This window comes from Ptychodera flava, chromosome 14 (genome assembly GCF_041260155.1).
Source record: "Ptychodera flava strain L36383 chromosome 14, AS_Pfla_20210202, whole genome shotgun sequence".
Lineage (NCBI taxonomy): Eukaryota > Metazoa > Hemichordata > Enteropneusta > Ptychoderidae > Ptychodera > Ptychodera flava.
In genome coordinates this window covers 16,192,760-16,212,486 of record NC_091941.1, presented here as the reverse complement: position 1 = coordinate 16,212,486, position 19,727 = coordinate 16,192,760, and the positions used below count along the sequence as shown (strand labels likewise).

Below are 19,727 nucleotides of genomic sequence, written 5' to 3'. Positions count from 1 at the left end.
TTATATCTTAATATGCATGTCTTGGTTGAAAATTATGAATATATGAAACATTGTTCGCTTGAGCAGAGTAATTTTAACGATATGTTAAATATAATGAAATTTAGTTCAAATAGGTAGAATTTATGGAATGGTTGTCATAAACAATACTTATGCAAATACGCACAGCCTGGTGTGAACGTGAATGATAATGCCATACCCATCGAAAGATGGTCCCTGCCATATCATGTGAAGAAAGCGCCAAGCTTGTTGGTGCTTTTTTCCCATGATTTTACATGGGAAATAACCTTCATAAAAGCCCTAGTCAGAAATTAAGTTGGTGAAGCCCTAAACTGCAACTTCCACCACTATTTTTATCCGTTTTTGTAAAAATCGTACGAGTTATAAATGGCAAAGTTGGCTTTTCCGGTCCGGGAATAGGCGACCCCAAAGCAAGCACATATGTAAAAGTCAGCTTCGGTGAACTTCCCCTTTAAGTGTGATAGGACCTGATAGAAAGACATATTTTGTAAAAAACCTAACGTTTTTGACGCAATATCATTTCGATGACTAGCAGAATGAAAGCTCTACAACACTATGATCTGTTTAAAGTCAGCAAAAGACTAAAATACGATAAAAATATGTTGCTGAGCTAAAGATTATATTACATACCAATTTAAACGGCGCACTTTGAAGATTAAGAAATTTATCGGAATGAATACTGACCCAAATATCGTACAGTGTGATACACAGAGCTACATTTGACAGTTTGGTGTTGAGGGTTTGCGTGAAGATTCATTTTCACAAAATTTATAGAATGATTCCATAAATCGCATTTCCATGAAAATGCGAAATGCTAACTAAAAGGTTACTCAGTTTCGAATACACCGTTCTGATTTCAAAAGGTAAAGGACCGGAGTAACCAGTCCACGTTTTGCATATAGTAAATGACTGGTATCTTTTGTAAGAACTGAACAAGGCAACGAACGGTTGAATGATTGAAAACAGCGATATTTTGCCGTAATTGAAGCATCATTCTCGTAAAGAGGCGGTGGTTTTATTCTGTTTTCAAATTTGCTTTGTATTTAACCATGGCAGTAAATAATTTAGAGCATACAAAGGAAGATAATTCCTCTTTAATAGTCTCGTAACTCATAATACGATTAATGGGAAAGAATAGAGTCTGTCCAATTCGTGTAAATGGAATGACAATTCCATCTCCTTAGATGGACGGAAAGCTGTTTTGTTGTACCGGGTTACATCTCTTTAATATCTATATATGGCACCGCTTTTCAGTCTCGTGCCGACGCTGACATTTCGGTAAGAAAGATAATCTACGTATGGAAGATGGTTGAAGGAGAGCCAGGAGGCATTCCGTCGGTTGTCGCATTGCCTGTCGCACACATCGTTTTTTGACGCAGGACCCAAAGTGAAGGGTCGAGGATTCACAGAGTTCCCGGTAATATCACCTACGTGAATGTTCAAGTTCACTCTTCAATATATCCATTTCAGCCCACTGAGATTATCGTGATATTTCGAATACAACAAGTTCCCCGGCAATTTAAATATGTTTATGGTCCGCCTTGATATACCTGGCACCTAAAGCACGTCAGCAATATTTTATGCTACCCATCTGTATTACCTCTATATAATGACGCAGGTGCCTAAAAGGCGTATTATTTGAGTTACTGGTTAAAACATTGAGGTCGTACAGACACAGTTTTTTACATTTCGAGATTCTCATCAAAGCCTGACCCGCTTTGGACACTGTCACCCACATCTCATCTCTATGTACACTATGTATCAAGCCTCTGCAGCAACCCCCTACCCTCCATCTCCATACGGGACAGGCTCAGGATAGGTCTCTATCCCATTCATTTTGTTTATTGGCAAAGTGATATTTCCAATAGGAAAGTTTGTAAAATAATGACCCTTTATATAATACTTTCTACCCGATTCCTTCTAATCTAACCCAAGGTTCCCATGATAAAGTAAATAAAAGAAACCAATACACCAACGTGGATTCGGAAACGCGTACAGTCACAGCAGTTCATGTAAAAAGACAAACTTCAAGAAGTACACCGAGCGAAGTCAAGCCCATGAAAGAAGCATGTGTGGATTTCAGATGCAAGACGTGATGTCAGGTGTTTTAAAGGGTGTAAGCACATCCTGTCCAACTCGTGTATCCTACCGTACAATTGGTAGTTAAGAGTAGGAAAAGAAAGTCTAAAGAATACCATGCTCTCATTGAAATATATGAACATAATCCGATGTGTCCCTTTTTTATCAACTATAGGGATGGCAACCTAAAACACGGAATGTTTTCGTAAGAACGATTTGGCTTATCGTTTTTCGGTGAGCTACAGGGCAAATTGTGGAGCCGAATGTCTCAGATATTATATGATATCAATTGTATACAAGATGTGTTATGGTATATGTCGACAAGGTATATTCTCTAAAGTAATCTTGACCTACGGCTCTGAAACGGAAGAGCCGGTGTCTCTTTAAAAACGCAGTAGAAGTATTGCATGCCATAGTATAATAAATCGGTTTAGAAACATAAATAAGCCTACCATATGCTAGTGACACTGGTATGTAAGTGATAAAGTGGCAATGCATTTTCGTAACATCTTCTAGATATGTTATTTCAATATAATTTTGCGTACCTGTGCTTTGCTGTCTGTTCTGTGCTATTTTGTGTCTTTGTTTATAACAAGTGACCATGTATTACGAATGTTTACCTAAAGTGTTATTGGATTATGGATAGGTATGATAGATCACATTATTTCAATACCAATTGTCAATATTTGATCTCGCAATTATTCGTAGATATCGAGAAATCAACTGTAACTTATGTTTCTTGAGAAGTTTGTATTTCGATGGATTATCGTATGTGACATGAAACGTTAGTCATCGGCACTCTTCTAATCTGAGCTAGGAAGTGCGGATACGTTCCGAATCGGGTAAGGGCATTGCGTGACACGGGCTATACGGGTGCGCCTTGCATTGTTTTGTGAGCTCAATCAGAAAAATAAAACGCACGTTCAGAACGCTTCTGTTTAAAATCAGATACGGTCAGACAACCCTGGATTACAAGAGTTGCGCCATGAAACCTTTTTTTTTAAATTTTTCCCCTTTAATTTGTTGACTGTTTAAGTGCTAATTAATTTCAAGCTCAAATATTTACCATTGACATCAAAAAGCAAAGATGTGTAAGAATGTTACAAAAGAGACAGTGTCATTGTAAGACAAGCGAAATTTATGACGGTGAGGTTAAAATCGTCCCCTTTCTCCGAAAGCTCTGTTGATAGATTACTGTTTATGTTATATATCATGAGAATGTATGAGTAGATGAGAAGTAGAAAAGGATTTACTGGCTTTATTTATCTCCAATTCAAAGGAATAAAGCATAAATTATTCGACTGCGGTCACATAATACCAAGCACTAACATATTAAGTTGATAAGAACATATGCTGAACATCATCCGGCAATTCTGCAATTGGGGACAATCTTTCGATTAAATAGTATTAGAAGATTGGTATGAGTCCGAAACTGTTCATATGGGCAAGGGATTTCATTTAAGGCATGGCAAACTCCGTATCGTATGTATGGCAAACTCAAGTAGCGAAAAACAAGGAAATATCAAATTAATGGATAGTACTTCCTTTTCTTTTCCTGCTTCATAAATACTGTGCTTGTCATTGCCAATAAATCTACATAGCGATCATAACTCGCAGGTCTTCCCCTCCTTTCCCCGATGTTGGTCAAGAGAGCGAGGCGGAATTCCCTGGCGGTTCATCTGTTACGTACATCAAAATTGACTTGCGTAATAATGACTCTTGATTCTGTTCGATTCGGGGATCAAAAAGGGGATATGGCGTCACCGCAATGTTCCCATGCGCAGAAAACGAGACTCCCGTTTTGTCGAAAACTCCTTGGGGACAACTCAGTTGGAATAATCATAGTCGACATTTTCAAATCCGTTCTCAGTTGTACGTGATGAAGCGCAGCTTATTACAAGAAAGGTTGCAAGGGACACGTAGTCCAACACCGGCAATGTCTATTCGTTCTTCAGTCAGTCTTCTCAATTTTGCCTTTCCTTTTGGTTTCAGTTTCATGACTTAAGCAGTGCCACTTTTTTGTATGATGGTAATGTGTGTAAATAATTCTCTGAAAATACTTTGAGTATTTGGTTTGCGGATTCATTTACAACGCGGCGGGATTCGAGTTGGGATAGATTTCAGATAAATTTGGCCAAATTTTGCCCGCATTTTGTTCAAGATGCGCTACCTTGCATCTGGTCGCAATTATGGGATTCCGTTCTCAAGCTTGACGTGATAAATCACTTAATATGACTTTTCTCCTTTGTTGGCCGTTGGCCCTCTTAAACGGATAAGTCGACTTCTTCCTTTCTAGAAAAGTTGATAGTTGTCGTCTGCACATCATTAACTCTTACCTTTGCCGTTAGTAATAGCATATTACGGTGGAGTGTGCTTCAATCAAACAGAAATGATAGAAATCATGTTTGCCGTGAGCAGTCAATAACACAAGGCATACTCCTTATACACGTGACAGCACGCACCGCGCTTTCGTATAATTCTTGCGGACATGTAATTGTCACTCTAATTACCCGCAATTTAGTAACGCTGACATGTTTTGTACGGCCTTCCTTATTTTCCGTTTTCACTATAGTGCACTGTACTGTATCGTAAATACGCAAAAGTTTGTGACCGATGTGCAACGCTGATAGCAGGAAAAGTTTCTTCGAAAAGTTTCTTCATACAATTTGCTAAACCTGTACAAAAGGGGGGAAAGAGTTAAGATTCGTGACTTCTTTCAATTCCTTCCGTTCCATACGATAATGTCTCTTATCACCACATTAAGTCGGGAAATGCTATCTTACAATGGGGTGAATGATTTTGCATTATATTTCTTGTTCTTTCGTTGATAAACGAACGACCCTGGTAAACGCATCACCGATCCTAAACCTTTTTGCCACAACATATACCCTAAGCACTCAATGACATATAACTGAACAAAATGCCGACTAAGCTGATTTTCAAAAAAAATGTATCATAACGCTGAACTATTGCGGGCATTTTACATGGAAATAACTTCATTCATACTAAAAGTACACCAATTCTAAACTTTTTGGCAAAGTTGCAAAAAGTATGAGGCGCAACTACTCAACGACATAAACGAGAAAGTTGGGTTTACCGATTTTCAAGAGGTCGGTTAGAAAGTCGCGGCATCTCTTGCATTTGCTAGCGTCATCGTCATTCCTTTCCGAAGGATGGTGGAAGATCCTGTCTCCATGTAGCCTTCGAAAATGCCTTTTGGAGGTATTTTAGACTTAGCAGCATCCACTGGCCCCAGAGGACGCCGTACTGCTGTTTTTCAGATCATCAACAGTCAGCGGGGTCAGCGGACAGATTTCCTGGCGCCTTTGCTGACTGTACATGAACGGAAATCGGCTTCCGTGCTTCCATCGCTACAAACGTTTCTCCAAAATCTACGATTTTCTGCTTAACTAAAATGTTTGAAACAAGCTGTTTGCTATGGGTTACATTATGAACAATAGGTCTGATTTCTTCAGTGAAGTATACGAGGGTGTGGGATTTCACTGACATGTATGAAAACATTTAACTCGACAAACGCGGGGAAATGAATCTATATGTCATTATGTATGACAGTCACTGTTTAATTTTAGTTACATCATGAAGTTCGGATATTTTTCTCTCATTCTTTACTATCCTTTGTAAACGTCAAGAGAATTCAACTCGACATTGGGCATTTGCTAAAACAGCAATTCAAGTTTATACTTGTCAAGCATGTCTGGTATTTAATGCTGTCACCTACACAACTGATTTAAAAGCGAAACATTCTTCTCTGAGCAGAGAAGATGATTATTGTGAAAACTAATAACTAACTGCTAAAGCAAAAAAAAAAACGACAGGTAAACGCTGACGCCTGTTTTTAAATAATGTCCTAAATCTCTGTGTGATATAAAAGCTGACTTAAAATCTCGCAGTGTATGAAAATATGATTTTGCGAGGTTTCAAATTGCCACGTGGTCATGTGATTAAATGTATTATCGTTCATTCCAAGAGTCATATCCTATCATATTCCATGATTCCAAGACAATATAAGTTACTCATTCGGCATTTTGAGCGATTTATTCCAAAGGGTTATGTTTCTTGTAAAGCTACCGTATATAAAACTGATGAAAAACGCCCCAGAGATTTGGTATTATCTAATGTGTAAATTCGCCGATTTTCATATTTCCTTTTACTATGACAGAGGAAGAACAGACCTCCCTTATACGTGTCTGATGCATCGAGATCACTTTACACATTGGTAGACATTAGCTGTAGTAATACAGAGTCTTACATTTCGTTAATACTCTCCTCGAAAACCGAAAACTTTGCATTTTTTTATCATATATTGCTCAAAGAAACTTTAGACTGGCCTCTTTTGAAAGTCAGCGGTAAATGAAAGGTCTTCTTTCAATTTATACAATGAGATAAATGATTTGTCCTTTGAAATTAAGGGTAGCGTCCTTATGTGCGTTGTCTCTAGATTGGAAAAAATACATGTCGGGCTTCCCAAAGTCGGGATTTGGAAACGTTACTGTCTGTTCGTCTCTAAGAATGCACCGACACACTCTGTAGTATCATGGTGCAGAAATACGATATTCTAAGATTCCAAACTACGCCCCCGGGGCGAACTTTGCCACGATGCATTAAACATTTGGCGATTTGCACTTCCGTCACCATTTTTGTCTATTTTACGGTAATTTATCGACGTGCTTTCTTAGCGTCTTTGAGTCTTTGACAACTGCATCTTCTATGCGATGCACAAAGTGAAAGAATAAACGCTGAGAAAAATGCAAAATATGCACTTATTAATGAAAAAAGAATGTTGTCACTGATATTAATACACGCTTTCACGTGAAATGTAAATTAAAAGTATTTGATAAGAGACAGACTATTTTGTAGTGGATTTACTATACTGGCCTTTAGTAGCACAATCACCAACATACAGAGCAATCTCACCGAGGCATTGAACGCAGGGATAGAATTAATCATGTTTTTTTTTAAATTTAAAACTCCTATAAAGAGTTATATGAAGCCCTGTCTGTCGTTCGTATCAATACTGATATTGCTACAATGGAAACACTACTTTATCTGGTTGACGCAATCTTTAAGGAGGCAAACAACTCTGAAGATTAAAAACCATTCAATGCCCAGAAAAAAGCTCGAAGGGCGTCTTTTGTAGGAATGGGATACTTTTTAGTTTTTTTGCTGCTATATGTCCCGATACAGCGTCGCAGTTATCTGTGTACTCTGAACTAATCCAATGAAACAAAATAATACGATGTTGAATCGGAACGAACAGAAGAACGCAGCATGCAAAAGGACTGATCGCTCGCTGATTGTCGTGCAGAGACCATCGATATCTTATGTCCGTGATAAGATGTCGTCAACAATACGTAGGCCTAACCCCTGACATTTATCTCGTGCTTCACACAGGAAATTCGTTTTTCTGCAACATGACCAGATAAAGATGCTTTATTTTCCTTGGAATGATCGCTTTCGATGCGAGATGTTACGAGAGTACACACTTTCCCTTCCCGTTTATAATAGTGGCGGTACCTGTACTATGACTCTGTTGGAAATAACATCGATTGAGTTTGTCGACGAATGTTAATAGATTTGCCAGTTGAAATTCTGGACAACAGCATACATTTGCTCAGTGGATGACTCGACAAATCGCTCACAAGGAGCAAAAATGATAGCGGACCTTTAAGTACACAGAGTTTACAATAGACAATAACATTATAGCTTCGTCTCTCTGTGAAGTAACCTGATTTTTTAGACTTCTCTCTGAGAGCTAGCTCGAGCAATAACAAGTTTGGCGATTGGATGGGTATGACCCGAACCAAGCCATCCCGATGGTCTAAAAAGCCGTCAAGTAGCAATTTCTGAAACAAGATATCATGGTTGATAATGTCAAATACCCGTAATATAGTGTGTACAGAACGTTGTTTATGATCCTCCAAGAGCTCATCTGTAAAACGAATTACAGAATGTAAATTGGAAAGTGACAAGAACAATATATCATTCTGTATTTTTAATGTTCGAAATCTATTCCAAATACAGGGACACTTATAGGTAAAATTGCATAAAAATTTAATTTCTTTAACCAGAAAATAGATCGTATGACGCAATGTGGCATTACTTTCACTGGTCATTCTTTAATTTAAATATAAAAAAGATTGACCTAAAATTACAAGGTATTAATGCCAATTTCTTTACCCGAACCTTCATCTAATGTAGCAACTAAATATCTCTAAAAAATGGAATTTTATACAGCAGCAATACATTCAGTCTATTACCGATCGACTTCGCCTGAAGATCAAGAGCATTCTTAATAGAAGGAATGTCAGACTTCAGTAAACATACCAGCTATTTTTTGAAAACGTCCAATGCAGAAAACTAAGATGTGTCAATATCACGGATGACATCGGCTTAATTTTCAACCAGACCGTTGACAATATGCATTTCGCTCAATGGACAGACATTTCACCAAGGTAAATGTGGACCTCTATAAGCATTTGAGATTATCTAACTTTCACAGAATGATTTGCCAAGCTGTTTGACATACTTGACTTGTTAAATCAATGTTTGTCAGAGAACTCATGGAAAGGGTTTTCAGCCTCTTTGATGAGATGAAAAACGTTATTTCTGTGACTTGTATGGCCGTTCCGAAGACTTACAGGAGATTTTAATCTGCAGATTATTTTAGGTACGTGCCACGCGGTTTTCTTGCATGAAGAATATCTATTGCAGACCACTTCACTTGTCTAAAATCTTTGACACATCTTACAACAGCAAGACAGTGTAAGTTAAAACATTAATTTATCAAAGAGAAAATCTAGATCCAAAAATGACATCGACGTCATTAAGACCACTGAATAGATACGAGAGACATTTTAATGATGCTAAATTTGAACAAGTATTCGTCATAGAAATTCTTATAAAACTATGCTCTAAACTGAAGAGATGAAAGTTGAGTTCTTAAAGTGGGTGAACTGTCAATTTCCAGTGGGTAAGAACAAGAAAATCAACTGACGCACCGATCACATGAATATTTAACACGATTGGAACTAATTTGGGATAATTGGATCTTGGTGTTTTTCCAAATTTCTCCAAAGTGTTAATTGCCCTAAGTCTGTCTTTTGAAATCGTTTCGACTGATTGTTCCGTCTTTCTCTAGCCAATAAGGCAGGCGATTTCAGTGAACCAATATACAATTTACATACGTGCGATATCAGAGTGATTTCGAAATGGTTCAGGGGATGCATTTATCTTCCTTTCCAATTTCCGGTTGAGGATAAATAAGACTTTTGAGATAAATTAGCGAGTCAGATTTATTAAGGGCTCGTTCTCTTGGTTTCATAGCGCATTTCATCCGCTACGGACGCTGGGCTAGATTTGTACTGTTTTGACAGTCTTGTCTGATCAATTACAGACATCGTAATTGGCTAGCGCTGGTTTAACTCTAGCTGCTCTGCAATCAGTACTCCCGGAGGGAGTTAACCGAGCAAGTTCACTGTCAAATTCTTGTAGCCGATCATAATGTGAAGATTCAGAATCCATTACCGCGCCGAACAGACTTGCGAGATTGTTTTCCCATCTATCCAGTACGAAATCATGATTGTATGGTATAGGATATACATGTACATTGTAAACTACAGTGAGTGTATTTCTATTGGTATTGAGTTCTTGCGTTTGTTTGCAAACTGAAGTTCATTGGCTGCTGCCTTTAATGTACAAATCCCGTTTTTCGTAGAATCCGATTCGTATTGAGGATGATCAAGTTAACTAATGCTGAACTATTTCAATTTAATATGACCTTCTCAACTCGAAAATATGATGCCATGATTCCCTTCCTGTTTATTTAAAAGCGTATCGAAAATACTTTTCCTTGTTCATCATGAATAAACCTATACATTGGTTTTTAACTCAGTCAGTTCTTTCATCTGCTGAAGGTCTCAGTAACTGAACGAAGAAGGTGGTTTTGGTTTCCCAAAGTCTTTCCCTGGGGTATATTTTAATACATGTTCAATGGTATTATGCACGAATAAGGGATCTTCCTCGAGGGAATGCAAATTCATGACTGTGATGGACGAAGATCTCATAGTAAAGCCAATTTCACATCATTTTCAGGAACTTAAGTGCTGCCGATAGACTACCTATAACGCTGAAGGCATGATCCTAATGCCTTGATCCAATCCATTTCCGTCCGGGCGGATATATTTCCTGACAGTTAATTTAAATTTAACACAAAAAACTTTACTCTAAAGTTGCTCAAAGTTTTGGCGGCATAAAAGCCCAGTAGAAACACTGACACCATTCCTCTTAGACAAGGTACAGGACAAAATGTCATTCTTCCTAAAATTTTCTGAAGTAAATATTTCGGTAGAGACTTTGGACGCCTGAGCCACCAAGCTGAAAGACACAGTCGCTGCTCTTGTATTTTGCTATGTCACTGAAATTCCTTAATGATGTCAGCCACACAAACTGTGAGTGTAAGACCTCGCTGAGTCTTATGTCCACAAACACAGTCCCTCTACACACCGGTATGGAAACAGCTCCTGTTTCTTTGTTCCGAACCGCGTTGCGGGTAAATACATCAATTACACAAAATCCGATAATCCCTGTGACAGATACGTGAATATGAATAAAAAATGCGCCAATTTCACCAAAATGACGAGAATGCACTGTGATATTCACTACAGCGATTCCGCCGACAAAATTTGTCGTCGAGACCAAAACGAACCGTACATGTACATCGGTACATGTGCATGGCGTTCCTCGTCGCTCGTTGTAGTGTATACAGTGTTTACATCATGTCGACCGACGACCTCGTCAAGCTGGACAAGAAAGTTGATTAGGACTTTGTTTTAGAAGATCTCGATGCGGATCAGGATGACATTTGCTCACTCCTCACATATCCGAAACGAAACAAACTCTATTTCAACACAAACTTTTTGATATTGTGGTGGGGAGCCTCAAGGCTCTTTCAAATTTTTATACATGAAAATTCCTTCAACACGATTGGAACTAATTTGGGATAATTGGATTTTCCTATTTTTCAAATTTCTCAAAAGTGTGAGGTGCCCTATAGCTGAATGTTGCAATATTGCAAGTTACTCATAAAAACAATTGTGTAATGTAAAAAGAAAAGCAGATGAGATTACATTTGCATATTAAATCGACATTACTTCACCATCCAATTATCCCAAATTAGTTCCAATCGTGTTCATTTTCTTTTCAAAGCTTTCGCGTACCCTTTTTGCCTCAAAAACAGACTAAGCTTGCGAGGAATTCGCGCTACTAGAAAGCTTCGCGCGACTTCGAGCGTGTAACACTAACACTTCAACTATAGGGCTTACACGGAGAAATATCCTGATTCTTAAAAAGGGTAAAACAAGCCACAAACAACATTACTATCCCAAAAATCATTGTATCGAAAGAAAAAAGCATCAAAATAAGAGACTCGCCAATCGTTAAATATCATAAATTTAATCTTAAGTGAGTGAAATATGCTGAGTTTGGTTACATTCAAACATGGAAGGGAGGAAAAACCTTGTGACCGAAGAAACAACCTGCTCGATCAAAGTTTCAAAATGACGTTAAACTCAACAGCTTTCCGAAACATCGAAAGAATCAATTTTGAGTAATATTAGAATAAAAAATCAAGCCTAGAAAAAAATTGTTTATTTTATGTATGTGGAGGGACTCTGGTCCAAATTTGCGGTTTGTCAGAGCTAGCACCCTTTGGCTATGTAAGCATATATTTCCGAATGTACCTGAAATTATGATACAACGCTTCTCCTAAATCGCTCTATAGTCCACTCTTTCACCATGTTTCAAAGTTCTGTCTTCTAAAGAAGAAATCGACAAAATTATGTCAACAGATTGTCACGCTTGTCCCTCAAGTAAGATTAAATTTTGAAACGCTTTCCTTTCTCATCCTTTTGGGGTATCGTACATAGCCGCAACTCGCATGACCACCTATAGGGATCACGAACATAGCCATCTACATCGTGGGGTCAGATTTCAGAGCTTACTCAGCCAAGATTTGAGAAAACAACACCCGGATCACACGGTTTGCAAAGCTTGCATTGAAAATGCTGTATTACTGACTACACGTTTCTATGACAACACTTTCGTTTAGATTTCCCCTAAGACTTCCCATGTGGCCTTCTTGAGACTTGTTGTCCCTCACCGAGTTCATGACTTTGAGGTGTTCGGCGTCCTTGAAAGACTAATATCTTGTGCCTAAAGTCACTGATAAGACGCTTATGGAGATTGGATGTGCGGTTAATTGAAAAGAAATGGCATCATGTTGTTTTGAAAGATGGGCCACCTGCACCATCTTGGGGAAATGAGCATAGGTTTGACGGGGTTTCATGCTGAAAATGTGAGGGACTGTTTAACAAATTTCACGCGTATTTTTCACGCGTATTTTTCTTATTTTATATTATTACTCCTCCAACAGGCGAACCCAAGTAAAGGATGAGGTACCCATAACCCACTACCCAATGGAGCAATAGGTACTAAAGTGCCTTGCTCAGTCGGTAAATAGCGGCATGAGCCAAAACTACATGAGTTTTTGGCTCATACCGCTGTTTACCAACTCAGCAAGGCACTTTACTCCATATTGCTCCATTGGATGGAGTCTCGAACTCATCATTCTCTGACAGTCTGGTTCTACCGGGCCTCGAACTCACCATCCTCCGAAACTGAGTCCGATACCCTAACCACTGCCCCACGGTGCCTTTCTATTTTATTATGTAAAGGAATCACTTGTTCGCGAAAAATTACCGAGTGCTGGTAAAAATTTTGTATATAATCAGCCTTCAGGCTTTTGTCCAGAATTGTGAAAAGTAGAATCTCATCCAGAATGCCAATCAAATATTTTATAGTGTTGCCAAGACACATATTTGTACCATAAAAGTTATACATACGAAGCGACTTTATTAAAAATCAAAATTTTCTTCTCCTGACGAGATACTTCTGCGATTAGATCTGAAATGCGCTTTTAAGAGAGACAAACACAGACACACACAGACAGAGATAATAAAGGCATATAGAGATAACATACTCCATGATACTGCTGTTTTAGTAACTGTACTATACCTCAAATTATTTGGAGTGATCAAGTATCGTGTATCGCTCGGAAACAGTGTAAACGTTTTTCAAAATACACTCGAAGTCGAACCCTAGAAAATTTCCATCTTTCTTAATAAAAGCGCTGGTATAACTCCTGTAGCTGTTAATTATGAAGCCGATTTGATGGTTGAACCACAAGCTGTACAATTTCACATCAACCAAGGGCCACAATAATATTACTCCTTTGAAATGGATAGGATCTGCGAGGCTGCTTGAGCTCGGACAAAGAGACTACTGCAGTGAGTCTTTTTTTTATTTTAATAGTGTCCACCAGCAATCAACATACCATGGGGGTAAGTATGCATTTTTAATTGATTGATGAATTATCCCCCGGAAAAGCTACATTATCCCTGTAAGTTTTCGGGTTGATTTTTTGTGATCCTGACGTAGATCAATAGATTTAATGAGAGTTTAACTGGAAGACTTTAAGACTTGCTTTAATGTCACAGGATGATGATGCCAAAGACGATGAGCACAGTAATAGTATACTCAAAGGTTGGCCAAAGACTATTAATGAGCTGGTAATCTCCGAAAAAGGCAGTAAAGTTCCCATTTTTAGTTCCTTTGGATAGATATATTTCATAAAATTTAAGAAAGCCTCATTTTCTATAGTAACCTTTCAGTAATCTTTCAGTTAATCAAAAATGTATGGCCAGGAAAGACTAAACGTCCAAACGCGTTGCATGTCCACATCTAGTATTACGTTTGGCTGTTCAATCGTATTCTCAAAAGTTAGAAATTGTGTCCTTCTTGACAATGTGTCGATGCCTTTATCACTAATGCTTAAATCATACAGCGTATTCGTGTTTTGTGTTAGATTCACATTTTTTATTTTTTTATATTACTAGGAAAGAAGGCCCTATTCTTTTTAAAACAAGGAAGACGTGAATAAGCTCTAAGCTGTACTGCTTCTGGTCAGATATTTTCAGAGTTGTGTCACTGACAGCAAAATCTGTGTCTGACTTCCGGAAATCTTACAAGAAAGATTAGACTTGATACATGACACCACTCTGGAAACGACTTTGGAGACTGAAAGAGTTTAGCAGAGAATTCCTGGGTCAAAATATCAAAGATTTCGCCACTGATCGATCGTTTTTCGTCAGGAAATTTTCAAATTACAACAGATAACAAAGTAATAGTGTTCGTATTCAGGCCAAAGAATGAAAAGATATGTTGCAAAGTTTCGTCTATATGAAGCCATGTAAGAAGACATATCATGCAGCTATACCTTCAAACAAACAAGCGACCTAGCGCGCTGTTTTATGTACAGAATAACTATTTTCAACATGTGCTGATGAAGAAGGTGGAAATCTTTGATAGCTCATTCCAGTGGCCTGACAAAAATGGCAAAAATGACAAAAATGGCAAAAATAGCTGCAAAAATACACAGTTAAAGCTTTCGTTATAAATGAACATATCACATATCATAAGATCATCATTAAGAACATGTCAACCAAAGCTATCAGAGCAGTTGTTTGAGAACCAAAGTTTTTGGCCAAAAATGGCAAAAATTGCCCCCCAACGTACACAATTGCAGACTTCATCATAGTTTCAATATGACATGTATAAACAACCGCTTGAAACCTGTATACCAAATATCGAAGCTATCAGATGAGCAATTTTTGAGAAAGAAATTTTTGATTAAAAATTGCAAATATTGCCCCCAAAATATGTAATTGCAGATTTCATCATATTTTCAATATTACCCATTTATTTCATCTTTAGGAACCTGTATACCAAATATCAAAGATATCAGAACAGCTGTTTGAGAATCAAATTTTTTGACAAAAAATGGCAAAAATTGCCCTCTCCCCGAAAAACATACAAAATTGCAGATTTCATCATAATTTCAATATGTCATGTTTAAATAATCGCTTGGAGCCTGTATACCAAATATCAACGTTGTCGGACGAGAACTTTTTGAGAAAGACATTTTTTGACCAAAAATGGCAACAATGGCCCCAAAATTACAAAATTGTAGATTTCACTGTAATTTGAACATATCACACCTTGCTTATCGCCATTAACCTGCATACCAAATATCAGAGCTGTCAGACAAGCGTTTTTTGCCGAAGAAATTTTTGACCAAAAATGACAAAATTGCCTTAAAAATACAAATTTGCATATTTCTCCACAATTTGAATATATCTGAAATAGGTCATCCTTAGGGACCAATATAACAAAAATCAAATTAATCTGAATTGCAGTTTTGAAGGAAAAGGTTTTTAAAGATTTTTGGAACAAAAATGACAAAAATTGCCTTGAAAAAATACAAATATGCAAATTTCACTTTGATTTGAACAAATCCAACTGAGGTTACCCTAAGTAACTTGCATATCAAATTTCAAAGCAATCGGACATGCGGTTTCAGAGAAGAAGATATTTTTACCCAAAACAGCAAAAAAAACGCCTCAATGGACGACGACGGAAAATCAGGCTATTTGATAAGCTCCGCTTCCCGACAGATGAGCTAAAAATCCGAAGCAAAACGATTTATCCATGTCACTTCGAAATCCGATAAAACAATGTCTTTTTTAACTTTCTGGTAAGAAATTCCCGCGCACGTTGGGTTTTCCAATGCTGTTTGCAGTATGCAAAATTATGGTTTAACTTGTACAATCGATAAAATGGTGAACAGACGATCGGCAAAGCGACAAGAAGTCGAGTGCCGTATAATTTATGAGAAATCGCACAAAGCATGGCAAGTATACATTGGAACGTGTTTACACCTTCGGTGATTCCACTGTTCTGTCCAATGAATAGTCCTGGTACATGGCGGTATAACTTTGAAAGTTAACACCATCAGATTTGCACCCGACCAACAGAGCCATTTACACAAGTTGCACGGCGCGAGTAACTGTTGCAGTGTCGTACAGTAAAAGAATTGATGAAAGATAGAAAAAAATGGTGCTCACCTCGCCGTCAAATTGAAAGCAATAAAACTTTCATCTAATTAATTACTCAGTTATTAAAGACCGTATACAGAACTGCGCTGATGCTAAATAACTGAAACAGAGGACGAAATAAAATACACAGCTTTAAAAGGAATAAACGAATAATCTCGTTTTCATTTCGATAAACGCGATCTTGTGTATTGCTGACAATCTCAGCAAGAGTTTGCTGCCTGGAGAATTTCATAGCATTGCTTATGGAACAGCTGTAACTCACAAAATGTTTGATAACTATAAGATAGACGTACGGACTGACGCGTACGGATAGCTCAGAAAGACGGACCGTTTTAAATGTATATGCGTACCAACGAGAGGATAATCTACTCTATGCACCAGCCTGAATCTTCGAGGTTCAAAGGAGATTTCTTTTTACCGCAGCCTACAGTGACTACGACGTGACGAATCGAGCTCAAATACCCGTCGCATCAAACAAATCAGAAGACGGTGTGTGTTTTTCAGCGATGTCACAGGATGATCTCTGTACCGCTGATGTTGTACAAGGCTCAATGTTCATCTTGAGAATTTAAACGAATGATTCTAACTCTTTGCTTACAGACAGTCAGGTCGCAAACAGATATCGACGGCCGATAGACAGATCCTAAATGTAATCTCTATCACAGGTATACTTTCACGTTTTACTTTAGCTTTACTGTCGAGCAGCCTAACAGATTACCCTCAACTTATTTTCGTTTTTCTCTGTAGGAAATATTCGATGTGACAGATAATAATTGACGCGTCTACTGGTTCTGAGCCGAGAATAATTAAGTTCATTCGTAAAGAATTGACCCATTTATCTCTGGCGACACCGACAGTCGAGGTGCTTGACATTTGCTAGTCGAATTTATTCTGTTGCAGAAATTACGAAATGGGGCGTATAAATGCAAAAGCAGTCACAAAAATGATTAAAACTTTTAAATAAGATGAGTATGGTGTTTTACGCTTACCTGTAATGAGGAGTATTATCGTGAAGAATGCCTTGAAAAGCAGCTGACTCACCATTATGAGTGTTAGTATCTACAGTCAAAATGAACATTTCCGTGCCGCCTATGGAAGATATATGTATGTACATCACCATGGAGACATCATCGCGCATGCCCAAGAAGACGTCATGATATGCAGGATAAATTTCATTAGACTTGGATACGGGGTAGCATAGAGTGAGACTTATAACCCCGGAGACCAGTTTTAACTTCGTTTTCACTTCATTGTTGGACTTTCCATCCATCTCCTATTCCGGTGAGAGACACTTCTTTGGAAACCCAGGTACATCACGAGATCTCCGATTTACCTGTCAAGTCTTTGTAGTACAATTGACCGCTAACCGTATGAATGCCCGGAAAGTCAGCACCCCGAGTGCCGATCAGAGACAAGCGCGGGTGCTTTCATTCAAAATTCACAGAAATGGACTTCATAAAATATAATTGAATGCCGGGTGCCATCCTACGGGACTGGTGATCGAAGAAATGTCAACGCTTTGTCCTGAAGCCGACAGATGGATGAGAGGGAGCGGAGATACTCCGGCAAAAGTTACTCTCAATTGTCACTCACCAGTCAACATTGACGCACTACTCTTTTATACAACATGCGATGTAGCGATACTGCAAATTATCTTTTACCAAAATCGCCCCGGTCCGCGTCGATTTTAATCGCAACTAAAGGGGAAAACCTTGAAAGGGGCGCTCCGATTCGGTTTATTGTATATCAACCCATTCAAAGATCCGACAAATGGATTTTTTGTGAGGTTCATCGCAAGAAAGTGTCGGGTGCCTTTTTCATACCACACGATGACGGAGATGTATATAAAAGTATAATTATGAAAATGCATGAAACGGTATGGTTACGTTTAGGGCGGTGCCTACGGTCCTTGACGGTTGTCCTAGAAAGAGTGCATACTTTAAATTTTTGCATTTCATTGTGACGTGGGTACGAAACTGCGAAGCCATGCCCCCTCTACTCACCGTATTTCACCTTGCCTTGTAGACTTAATCAAGAATGTCAAAGAGCATGCATTCCTACACGAGTCCCATGGGAAATCATTAATGAGTCTTCACAGGCCACGCTTGCTGATCAGAGGTAAAAGGCGCTCCCGGGCCGATCCGAAGAAAAAGTAACAGCGATTGGGGAATCACTGCCCATCTCTCTTCGGTAGAGTGTCGCAGCCAACATCATCATGACAAACACGAGGGTTAGACATGACTTGAAATTTGCTGAGGTAGTCGCATACATCTGGCAATAGGGAATCTCTTAATCGTTTGCTCTTCAAACGGTAACTCCTGTCGGTAAAAACTAAAAGGAATTACATAGAAGGACGGCGAAGGACAAAGAAGGCTGAACAGAGAAACCTAATTCAGTGCTGAAATATTCTATCTCTGTACGTAATTAGGCGAACGACAACAATTTCAGCGCAGGATAAAATGCAGAACAGTATTATCACCCTATTCTGTTAAGAAAATGCTGTCATTCAACATATTCTACCCTCATAACATTGCCCTTCGCCCTTTTTTGCAGTGCAAATGCTGTACAGTCTTTTTCAACCAGAATTTCTCAAGGACAGTCGTCTTTGTCCCGTTCTTGATCGATGTGCTTCCAGATGTTGGTCGCGGTCGGAGCTCTTGATATTTGATTTGTATGTGGATTTCATCACCATCATGTCGACGTAACGATGGCCTGTTTTGCTTCTTTTTGGACCTCTAATTTCCAAATCCGGATGAATATTTATTATCGCACATTACTGAGAGAATGGTGACGTCACTTGAAATCTGCCCCAATGGAATACCCACCAAGGGTTCAGATTTCCTTCAATGTAGTACATCACCTAGAACTTTAAGCTTTGAAGTACTGCAACAAAAATGAAAAGTTGATATACGTAACTCAAGACCACATTTTTCAGATAGATACAATTTCGCCCGTTTCTATGATAATATTATCCGCTACATCATCGGCGGTAATCCGGTAAATCCACTGATCATGGCGTGACGTCACGGGTATACCATTTCAATGATCTCTTGGTAATGGTCTCGTGTTCCACGTCACCCCACGCCACCTCATTCGCCCGACAGAGAGGAAAAAATTAACCCTTGCACTTATAGAGTCATCTTCTCCACGTACATTACATTAAAATGTGTTAAGGATACATAATAATGCAAGGAAAATATTTTAGGCATGAAAATTGTCCCTGGCGGTTGTAAACTGAGAAAGATTGAACAATTTGTTAGTAAAACAGCCTCCGTTCAAAGGATACTTTCATATACAACAAACACAATAGCAGATGTGTAAAAAACTGGCTTCGACTGACTTTGCGGGGATTCGTCTTCTATTTTCAATGGCGCTCTGCATTGTCGGAGTATTCCGCCAAACTCCAGAAGATGTTACCCAAGATGTAAAAACTCACTCTTTAATCGTCTCGGTCACACCAGATTCGCTCAAGGCAACACGCCTCCTTGCACAGTCGGAGGTTTCTTTACAACTGTCACTCGATTAAAAACTCTCAGGGACAGATCCTAGAGCTAGGGGACGTTACATTAAAGATAGACACGGTGCAAGTTCCCAAGGATA

At 38.5% G+C, this 19,727-nt stretch overlaps 1 protein-coding gene across 1 annotated transcript in view; it reads right to left on the bottom strand.

Annotated features, from left to right (window-relative positions):
- Positions 1 to 17,199, bottom strand: part of LOC139149549 (gamma-aminobutyric acid type B receptor subunit 2-like) — a 49,400-nt gene extending 32,201 nt beyond the window's left edge. The window contains exon 1 of the mRNA XM_070721364.1: positions 17,117 to 17,199. Within this exon, the coding sequence (XP_070577465.1) occupies positions 17,117 to 17,171 (55 nt within the window). The 5' untranslated portion in view covers positions 17,172 to 17,199. The remainder of the gene's footprint in view (positions 1 to 17,116) is intronic.
- Between the last annotated feature and the right edge of the window lie 2,528 nt (positions 17,200 to 19,727).